Genomic DNA, 11,714 nt, shown 5'->3' with positions numbered 1-11,714 from the left:
TTGTTGATGCACCCCCGGCAAGTGACGAGTTTCCTCGAAAGTCGCGCCCCCTTTCCCGAGCCGAGTCTCTGGCTGGTGCCCGACCCCCCGCCCCCGCCGCCCCCACCGCAACGCGCCCCCAGGACCGTCTCGCCCACGACCATGCTGGTAAATCTCCCGTCTTATTCATGAGGGCAGTAGCGCCCAAATTTTCCAAGTCGACTTTTTTTTTTTTTTATTGTTTCTCAAACACAAGATATACATACAATGAACACTAATATTACAATGAACAAATCGTTATCAGTTCTCTAACCTTATCTGTAACAAATATAATATCCAATATGACATAGAGAAAAAAAAGGAGGTGTTTGCATCTTGAAAATTTGTACCCACCTACGTCATCAATGTAAACAAGACGCTCGTTGAGGGTTATATTGACGCTGTAAAAACGGACCATAATGTCCGATTTTTTTTACTTAAATCAACTCTTTATATAATTTCAAGCACTTGTTATAAAATGACTTTTTCCCTTAAATTACACCATTTCCAAGAAAATCGACAGGATAAAAACGTCGCTGTACCCAATGACGTCATCAAACCTATAGATACTCTATGAAAAATTCCAAGATGCCCGAAATGCAAACACCTCCTTTTTTTTCTCTATGAGATATACATACAATGAACACTAATATTACAATGAACAAATCGTTATCATTCCTCTAACCTTATCTGTAACAAATATAATATCCAATATGATACTTAAACTAAGTATCTGTGATTCGAGACACGCCGGAATTACCAATCGGTGCATCATCGGCTGGGGGGGGGGGGGGGGGGCAGTGGGTTAGCAACTGTTACTTAATTATTATATATTGTTTGCTTAGTAATTAAAATTCTCTGTATAAATTCACTTATCTGTTTCCATTTTAACTTATTCTCTGTCGTTTCTTTTACGATGTTATCTGGAGTAAGTGTGATTCCAAGTTCTGTATCAATTTTATTTTTCTCGCTTACAAATCTGGAGCACTCGAAGAAAGTATGTTCCGGCGTGTCTCGAACCCCAGTACAAAATTTACAATTAGCGCTATCGATCAATTTAAACCTGGACAAATAAGAACCAAGTCGACTTAGCCTTCTAAATTCCAAAAAACTAATTCAAATGAACTCCACGGAAAGAAATTAAATGTTGATTTAGCATTTATACTGTTAAAAAGATGTCCGACAAGTTTCAAATGTTGATTTTACATTTTAACAAATGCTAACGTAACTACGCCCACTGCAAAAGGTACAAATTAAAATGTTATGTTAGCATTTTTGTATTGTAAAATCAGCATTTGAAACTTGTCGGACATCTTTTTAACAGTATAAATGCTAAATCAACATTTAATTTTTTTCCGTGTCGGATGAAAAAGTAAACGTCGCACGGTGGATCAAGCCGATCAGAGAGGTCGGACATGAAAGTTTTGACTAGAACTGCAAATTTCGATGTTTATTTCGTCTTATTGTAAGTTTTAAGGTGTGCTTCTGGGAGAAAATTTTACGAGTAAACCAATGGATCCACTTTTAAAATCTCAAAATTTTGTTTAAACTGAGTTATAAGTTTTTGAAGTTCCCAAATTCTGTCCGGCCTCTCCCGTTGACTCGATCCGCTGTGCGTCGTCTAATTTGAAAAAAAAAAACAAAAGTTTTGGAAAAGCCGTATGTGCGCAAAATTTGACACAATTTTAGGCATTACAGCAGTGAGTCCACAAAATTCTACGAGGGGACTGTCAGGTGTCTTGAGCAAAACGATACCGTTTTCTTGCTAATTTCTAACCTTAAAATTTGTTTGTTGCCCGTCCAAAAAGGTAAACACGCCGAGGATATTCCATACTGCTGTCTTACCTTACATAAAATGAATAAGGCACTTTTTGCGTACGGTCATATTCAATAACTTAAAAAACGTTGATTTTAAATGTATCAAACAATTTCTAAGATTTCTTTTTTATGATAATCGGCGATTTTACAGAGGTCGGAGGATCCTTTCGAGAAAGTTTTCCACTATACGCTGCCATGTCTATGTTCTCGAAATACCATTTTTGCGCCTCCGGCAAAAACTGCGTCTACATATTCGGGGGCAAGTTTTTCCACCGTTCATACTTTAGAGGACAATAATATGCGTCCAATCCATCGCTCACCGATAGCAGCCGTTGATTTTTTTTTTTTTTTTTTTTTTTTTTTTTTTTTATATCATAACCAGTTAAAGGTATTGTTTCGATCTATTTTCAGGGGCCCCATTTTTCAGGAATATTTATTGTCGCTCCTCTGACGTAAGGGCTTATCTTGATTTTCACGTGAGCCATGTTTTACGTATGAGGCCACGCTTCCTGTGGCTCATGCGGAAATCAAGGTACGCCCTCACGTCAGAGGAGCGACGTTATGCTCCACTTAAAAACTGGCATAGAGAAAAAGAAGGGGGTGTTTGAATCTTGAGGTTTGTTTACCCTGTGACGTAGGTCGGTACAATACCTGCGGCCAGCGAAATCCGGAATTCGAAGTATGAAAAACGGACCATAATGTCCGATTTTTTTACTTAAATCAACTCATGATATAATTCCAAGCACTTTTTATAGAATGACTTTTTTCCATAAATTACACCATCGCCAAGAAAATCGATGATAAACTCGTTGTACCGACCTACGTCCTATACGTCATCCAAGATGCCCGAAATGCAAACACCTCCTTTTTTTCTCTATGAAAAACTGGAAATTCACTATTTTGAGAAAGTTTCCGTGAAATGAGATGCGCAATGAAAGTTCCACCGTCCCTTTAAGAAAATTTTCCTCTATATTTACAAAAAAAATGCTGCCTCTCCCTCCCACCGATTTTCGCTTTAAAGCTTTAAAACCTTGTTTTGTCATTCTATATCGATTGTACTCGATTTTTTGGAGATGTAATGAAGTTTTGTTCCTCACCTAGGCAGCTGCTTCCATCTCATAAATTCTGCCCCATGTGGTCCCAAGATTTGACTGAAACTGACCGAGCGTAACTACTTAGGGTGAATCTATACCGGAAGTTATAAAAAGCATCAAGTTATTAAACAGATTTTACACAAATGCTTTTAATTTGCTCTGCATCTGATTGATGAAATTGGTAGACAAAGCTATAGACAAAGAAGGCAAAAGGGATATGGAAGGATCCTATCGATGGAAACGGGTGGTTGCAATGGATAATGGAGGATGCAATGGATGCATACAATGGAGTCATGCAACACGGAAAAAAAAAAGAATTGCTGATTCAGCAATTCAATTGCTAAAAACAGTGAGTGCAATGTTTCAACGCAGATTTTACAACAAAAAAATGCTACTTTAACCACATTGTAAATTAATTTAACCACGGGGGTGGTTAAAGTAGCATTTTTTTGTTGTAAAATCTGCGTTGAAACATTGCACTCACTGTTTTCAGCAATTGAATTGCTGAATCAACAATTCTTTTTTTTCCGTGAATGGATAATAGACTAACTAACGGCATCCTACGAGACAGAAAGACGAGAAACCCACGATACCTATTCGTTCCAATCAAAAGGATCGCTCTATCTTCCCTTTGTTAACTTTTTCCATAGCTTTTTCTATCAAGTTTTAAAATCAGCCCGCAGGTTCAGGCTTTGTACGTGTGCTATGAGGTGGAAGACAACAGCTCACAATAGACCTGTGGTCAGAAAGTTACGCTTCTAATAAACTCAGTTTCCAGAATTTTTAAATCTATATAATTCCTGTACATTTTACTCCTCTAAAATTTTAATTAAAACTGAAAGTTCAGATGCAACTCCTGAAGTTACACAGTTAGAATAAGAACTAACATTCACGTGGTAATAATTTTACAATCTATAGTATCTAGTACAATAATTTAAATTAGAGTAATATATTCTCATGTTGGAGTTTGTCTATCTGCTGCTCGGATATCCTCATCAGCTTTTACGAAAAATCTGGTAAGTTCGTCTGCAGTGGATAGAACCATAGAGCACATAGAGTCGTAATGTAAATGAGAAAGCTGACGCCACTTTTAAGCATTATCCAAGTCCCAAATTCCGAGACTCCTGTATGACGCTGGGTCACTTTTTCGATGCATAATCGATTGTTTTCTATACACGGGAACCCGACCGGCGGATGTAAACAAAGAGGATAGAAATCATTACGTATTGTATCTACATCGCCATTTTGGATCGAAAATGTATTGAAAAGGTGACCGAAGCTCGGCGCACACCGGGCTCGGAGCTTGTCAACCAGAACATGGCGCCAGCTCTCTCATTTACATCACGACTCTATGTACTCTACGGATAGAATAAATGCGCTCAGCTATACTGTTAGTGAGTAAGTAAGCTGTTGAAAGCGACTATATGTTGATAAAAACTCCTTGATGCAACTATTCATGCTCTGCGGATGCTCGTGAAGCATATTCAATGAACTGAAGGCGCTCTGGCTTGTGTTGCTCGCGTAGCTATATGAGCTCTGCAAACGGCGGGGCCGCACAGTAGATCGAGTCAATCAGAAAGGTCGGACATAAAATATTTGACTAAAACTACAAATTTTCATGTTTATTTCGTCAAATTTTTAAGTTTAAGGGGTGCTTTTGAAAGTAAATTTTACGCGAAAACCTATGAGATCACTTTTAGGGCCTCGACGTTTTGTAATAATGGAGTTAAAAGCGTTTAAAGGTTCTACATTTTGTCCGACCATTACCATTGACACAGTCCACCTTGAGCCGGCGCGTCACTGCCAAGTTTCGCTTTATCCTCCATCAAAGTGAACGGTTTTAAAGATTTGGACTCGTATACCTTTCCGTATGAAAATTAGTTTTACAGATCACATTTATAACAGAATAATTTGTAAAAATAAATATCGACCGTGAAACTCCCATACCTCGTAACTCAATTTGCAACGTTACAGACTTCCTGCCATACTTTATTCTTTAAATGGGAAACTACTCAACGTTAATTTTTTAAACTTTCTGTGATTTTTCTTCTCTGAGCGAATAACATTTTGTGAAAACCTCCTGGAATGGTGTTGATTTATTTTTCCTGAAAAAATAAAATGAGAGCAGAATTTTTTAAACACCGCAAACGAGATATGTGGTCCGGGAATATCAACGTCGACATGAAACCAAAGTTTTGTGAAATTACATTCTTTATCGTGCTCAAATATTTTTCAACTGGGTATAGTCCTCATTAGAGCAAGAGGTTACAAAAAGGCCAGGAAAAACTTCAAGCACAATAAATAATATAACTTTACTTAGCTTTAGTTTTATATTCTGTTTACTTTCACATTTAACATGGCTATATTTAACACCAACAATAAGTCACTCAAGAATAGTTTTGTTCGTAGCAAGAATTAAAACGTTGAGACAAGATCTAGCCAAAATTTTTTTGTATCGAATGAAAGGATATGCCGTATGAGGTCCCATCGTGCCAAAAGAGGTTAGATTAATTAGAAGCCAGAAATACATAGAAATGTACCCCTGGCATGCCTAAAAACTTTAACTATGTACTCATCGTGATAAGTGAAGATTTCTCCGATAAAGTTTATCAGGAAGAACAGATGAAGTTCATAGTCATACAGACCAGGTATTTCTGTGTCTTTTTGCCTGCTAAACCTGCAGTAATTTTGGTTTTTTTCAAACTATGTTCAAAAGTGATTTTCTAAACTGGTACGTTCATGCACCAATTTTCCAGAAAATCGAATTATTGATGCAAAATTTCACTTTTCCAGGCAAAGTTCGATTTTCCGGAAAGTCTCGAAGTGTCCACACCCATGATTTTTGGATTCAGCACTAAATCATTTTAAGAACTACAATAATCGATTCAAAATATTTTCCTCTCTTCATAACCAAATTTATGAAATGAACATGTGTGCCTCAAAGAATATGTAGAGACTTCCAGCGTATTCATGTTAATGAGATAAAACATCTCTCAAAACACTCCCTCAAGAGTAGGAATATTCATTTAACTATTCAAGTGCTCTCTTAGCTCATCTATTTTTTCTCTTAAACGCATAGAATAACGCGACCCCAGGCGTGCAAATGTATACTTTTCAAGATAATAATTCTATCAAACGACCAGGAGATCCCGAGCAGTGGCGTGGCGTGCTTTGCGATACATCGATTGATTTGCCATTTAAACCTGTGGGAAAGGATCGATAGACAGGGTGTTCGTAGCGAACACCTTAATAATCGATTCTTTACCATAGCTTCAAATGGAGAAACATCGATAATCGATCATTCACGCCTCGCCACTGATTCCGAGTAGCCGTGCGCAAGAATGATGAAAAAGCAGAGGAAAGGGTTTTTAAAATCGAAAACTTTCCATAAAGTTAGTAAGAAATGGAAAATAGAGGGGGGGGGGGGGGGAATCAACGAATCCCCTCCGAAAATGAAGAGTTTTCAAAATAAAGTTTTATCAAAAAAATGATCTAGGACCGAGAACCTCCCGAGTCTAGCTGTAACGTCCCTCAAAATCTGTCACTGAGGGGCGCTCCTCGCCCAATAAGATTAGATTTATAGCCTTGCCAGCCGTATCACAAAGGAGAGCTTGTTGGAGGGACTAAAGAGAATTTTCGTGTTTAAAGTTTTATGATCGGAGGCTCGAGAAAGTAGTGGGGCATTACCTGCCGGTATCGGAGCCGTATTAATGATAAGGTGTGCCGGGGAGGCGCTGCGTCAAAGCACATTGTCTCCCTTTCCGTTGTTGAAGCGGAGCGCGTATTAATAGCATCTGAATCACGACATTAAACGAATTACCTCAAAACTCTAAGTTCCCGGCCGAGCCAGCTCCGGGACAATACAATGGAGCCATCGATCTGAAATTTTCGCCTGGAGTCCCGAATAAATTGAGGATTTTTCCGGCAAAATGGATTATGAGGCTTGCAATGCTGCTCAGATTGTGCTAGTTTTTATACACTGGAAAAATAACACATTGGATCTAGAGAATAACGGAGAGGGAAAAAAAACTTTGACGGTCAGAATTCATTGACCAGCATTGAGTTCAGATTCAAAATGAGAAACTGATCATATGTTACACATGCTGGTGCTTTGAATTCTCAAACATCAAAAGCTACATGAAGCGAGGGGTTCTGCAGTATTCAAAACTAAATGCCATTGCTACATCTGTTTGGAGCAAATATACCTTTGAGTATCAATTTAATGTCCTAATAGGACCGAGTTCATCAGAAAGGAACCAACCCACATTATGTTGAAACTGAGAAAAAGAGGTTTGAAGTTGCATTCCTGCATAAGGCTCAATGTGGCAAAAGAACTTCAACCCCTCTTTTCACAAACTAATTTCTGTTTTTCAACTTTCAATTTTTGACAGGAGACAATATACGGCTAGTGGAACTCAAAAACATTCTTAACTCAATTTTTTAAAAAATGTGGGTTGGTTCCTTTCTGATAAACTCGGTCCAATTAATGGTTGCTTAGGCCTCTGAAACTGATCATTTCATTCATGCAAGAATTTGAGAACCCTTGTACTTAACTTGATTCTTGCTGTTCAGCAGAAACATCTAAGAGCCATGAACTTTTGAGCCGCAGTGAATTTCCTTCATGTCTTAATTGTGTGCAATTATTAATAGAAAACTGTCATGTTCAAGTCTAGATTTTATGAAATGGCAAGAAAAACTTTAGAGAGATTAAGAGACAGCTGAGTATGAGAGCTCTCTTAGGAAATAGCTGAGTTTAGAAAAATTCCCAAAATGATGTTATCGCTTAAACTGAAAAATGATAAGTAATCCTTGAAATTGGTGTGCCGTGAGCCAGGCAGATAAGCAGACAAGATGGGCAGGTATAATGAGTGTTATCTTAGGGAATACTGCTCTAATTCACAGTAATAAGGCATGAATCTTATCATCGCAAAACTATTTTCACTCACAGCCCCTTGTAAACAAATGTTGATCTTGAGGGGAGTTGCCGATTTAAATTGCAACAGCATATACCAAAACATTAAGGATCAAATTAAATTATCATGTTCCTGCTCTCCTAAACCGTAAAAGTAGAGCAGTATTCTTCAAGAAGCAAACACCTTCCTAACAAAGATCAACACAAACAAAGATCTTCCTAAGTGTTAGCGGAGTGCAGAAAAATTCTAAAAGTGATTTAATTGCTTAACCTGAAAAGGAATGGGCAATCCTTGAGTTTGGTTTCCGGACCAAGCAAATGTTGAGCAGACACGATTGGGGGATATAACAAGTGTTAATCTTAGAGAATACTGTTCTCAGGTTACAGTTTTAATGCATGAATCTTATCGTGGCAAAAATATATTCACTCATGGCCCCTCGACAGATTTTGACCCTCCGAAGAGATATCGCTTCACATCCTTAATGCACATCACAACATTTAGGATCACAGCGGGGTATTTTAAATCATATTGTTCCTGCTCTATTAAACGGTTCAAATAGAAGAACAGCTGAGTAGAAATGATGCATGAATGAGACTCTAATAAATTTCAAAGGCTAAGTACCTGTTATATTCTAGTATCTAGTGATGAGTACATAGGTGAAAGCAGCGTAGGTAAATTCAACGACACGGAGCCGAAATTCTAGCGCACAGACCACAGAGTAAGAACTATCAGAAATGGCACTGATTTTAGTGTTTGGAATGTATCTCACAGTTGCACATTACACTTTTTACTTCAAAACTTTGACGGTACGATTGCACTTTTGCAAAATGCAAACAATGTGTTAACTTTACCTAACCTACAAGCTTGCGCTCACCGATGATGGAGGTATTCAAGCTGCACCATTCAACAAACCGGAACCGGAAATATCACTCCCGCGAAATATAAATTGCACGCGATCAATTTTTTCCAATCATTTACTTGTAACTCTCAGACATTTCCTACAATGCTACATATTGCCAGTCGCTTAGAACAAAATGGAACCGCCGTTGCGCGTGGGGAGGTACAAATTGGCCGTCTGCGCATGCGCCCCAGCGAGGAGAAACGAGAGTTGCAGCAATTTTTTCGGCAGGCGCATCTTGTCCTCACCTCATTCGCCTAACCGTGCTGAAAACAGGTGAGAATTTTTTTATCTCGTCTGGACGACAGTCACTCCTAGTCTTAGGGCCCTCCTTCCTGTGCCTCAGCACCAGCGCAGTTAAAACATTCTAAAAACGTGCTGTCCAGACTCTTGAAAACGTTGACAAGAAAAAATACTCTTGATTCAATCGGATTTTTGCTTGAATCGAAACGAAATCCGCTCAAATTAAGAGGCTTGGTTCTTGATTTAAGGTAGATTCTGATTGAATCAAGAGTACTTTTTCTTGTCGATGTTTTTAGGAGTCTGGACTCTAGATCCAATGTGTTTTTTTTTCCAGTGTAGTGTTTGCGGAGGATGAAATGAATCTACAGTCGACTTACTTCTTTAAAATTCTTTGAAATAAAGAGAGAAAACGAGGAGCAAGTTCGCGGAAAAATTCGTAGCAGAACTGTCGGATAAGTTACTTACAACTAAAGAACCACGTTGCACAAACTCAGCATCATTGGAAGTCTCATACGTCCTTTTTCCGAAGAATGCCTCAATTGATATACTCAACACAGTCGCCGTAAGTGTAGGAGAAGAGATATAGGAGAGGGGGCGTCATTTCGTCCATTTTTGGTAGTAATATCACAAGTGCCAAAGCTTCAAACTCATGACAAACGAAAAAAAAATTATAAAATACGAAGAATTTTTCAGACATTAACACTGCGAAAATGAAATTGTTATTTTTATTAAAATGTATTTGCATTCATTTCTCCTCTCCCCTCGTAAGGCTTCTGTTAAGTAGATTCTTATGCTGTAACATGTTCAGTACCAAACGCTCTCATCGGTCACCTTCCCTCCTCGAGCGTTACGCATTTTATGGACGCCCCGGAGTTTTTTTTTGTTTTTTATGGAAATCCCTTTTCTACGGAACGGTTAAAATCACAGTTTGAATACAGTTTTTTGAGAAAACAAATCATTTCTACCACCTATGACAATTTCCGAAGGCTTGCATTTGTTTAAAACTAATAAATCATTGTGTAAGTAGAGAGGGAATTAAAACATGGTTGATCAAGGCTAAAGCATTATAAAAGGACACTAAAAAGCAGGACGTTTTGACCTGTCACCAGCTTATTTTCAACTGAAAAAATGCAGTAAATAAATAAATAAATGAAAAATTGAAAAAAAAATCACCGAGTTCCAGTGGTTACGTGATAATGACTGGGGTCAGGTTACGGGTGACGTCGCTCAAATTTTTTTTATTTACTTATTTGTTGTGCTTTTGCAGCTGAAAATGAGCTGGTAACAGCTCAAAACGTCCTGCCTTTTAGTGTCTTTTTAATGTTTTATCCTTGTTTACCCACGTTTTAATTTCCTCCCTATTTATTCCTATATTCTGACTTTGTTTTTTTTTTCTTTTTTGTGCTTTATCGTTAAATTATTGTGTATTGCTTTTTTTGTCCTGGGTAGCACTCCCCAATCGTGCCGCAGCTATGGGGGCCATTTCCACACGCTCGACCAATGAGCAGGGCGGAGAGGTCCTACGACTCAAACATGAATCTGGTCCAGATACCTCCGTCCATGCCGTACGACTCCAATTGGGGCATCATGACACCTTCCAAATTTCCAGATCTCATGGGTGAGCTTATTTTTCAAATTCTTTGTTAAGACTACTAAACTCTTGTCCCCATGAGTTAAACTGGGAATTTTTTTTTTTCGAAAGGCACAGAGAGGCCAGTGGTGGCGGATCTAGAGACAGCTCGACGCTTCACTAGGTGGATCCAGCAATTTGGCAACACCGGATTTCTTCCCTTTAAACCTATGCTAAATAATCGATTCTTGTTGGAGCACCTGGCTCCTTTAAGGATCGATATATTTCCATAGATTTAAATGGGGAAAAGACAATGTTGCCAATTTGCTGGATCCGCCAATGCCTTCGTCCCGCTCTCGACTTATTTCGTCTGCATCTACCACAGCACCCTTGTATTACGACCAGAGTTGCAACATTTCATAAAGATAAAATTTCACAGTGAAACTCCGCTCCGGCGAATATATGGCAAATTTGGAATTCTGAAGAGGAAATCTTTTTTAGTTTGAACTTCAAAATGTCTTACCTAATGGGTCAGTTGCACTGATCACAGAATCGTGTTTTGATGCTTGATTTTTGTAGATAAGCTAGAAATAGTAAGATGTATTCCAACAGCAACTTTCTACGTTTACTACAAACCGAGATATCGCGCTTTGAAAAATTCGGTTCATGACGTCGTCCACCGCGGCAGTGACACCCTTGGTTTCTTCCACCTTGCTTTCATCCAAGTTTAACGTTGAGTAGCCAGTGCAAATGTGTGTCTCCCTAACTAATGTAAGGAAGGTAAAAGAAATCGAGGGTGTCACTACCGCGCTGGATGCCGTCATGAACCGAATTTTTCAAAGCGCGAAATCTCGGTTAATATTAAACGTGAAAAGTTGCGATTTGGACAGATCTTATTATTTTCAACTGATCTACAAGAATCAAGCTTCAAAAGACAATTTTGTCAGCAGCGCAACTGACCCATTCTCAGTTATTTGTCGTGGGTCTCACAGTCTCACACTAAGCCCGCGAAGGCTCTATGAAAATCTATGAAATTCTCCACCACGAATTGCATTAAATTTTACTGCGGGCCTTTACTACGGGTCGTTATTGAGGAGCCTTACACTCATAAGGGAAAAAATGCAATAATTGATGGTTCAATATCCTAACTTTTTGGGTTA

General features: G+C 38.5%; 1 protein-coding gene across 1 annotated transcript in view; it reads left to right on the top strand.

The window, feature by feature from the left end:
• The window catches only part of LOC109034930 (zinc finger CCHC domain-containing protein 24), a 34,833-nt gene continuing 23,119 nt past the window's right edge, over window positions 1-11,714 (top strand). Inside the window, exons 1-2 of the mRNA XM_019048361.2 lie at window positions 1-147; window positions 10,434-10,602. Coding sequence (XP_018903906.2) covers window positions 7-147; window positions 10,434-10,602 — 310 coding nt within the window. The 5' untranslated portion in view covers window positions 1-6. The remainder of the gene's footprint in view (window positions 148-10,433; window positions 10,603-11,714) is intronic.

Source organism: Bemisia tabaci, chromosome 7 (genome assembly GCF_918797505.1).
Source record: "Bemisia tabaci chromosome 7, PGI_BMITA_v3".
NCBI classification, from domain to species: domain Eukaryota; kingdom Metazoa; phylum Arthropoda; class Insecta; order Hemiptera; family Aleyrodidae; genus Bemisia; species Bemisia tabaci.
Note: the sequence above shows the minus strand (reverse complement) of the source record. Positions and strands in the feature narration are given on the sequence as shown.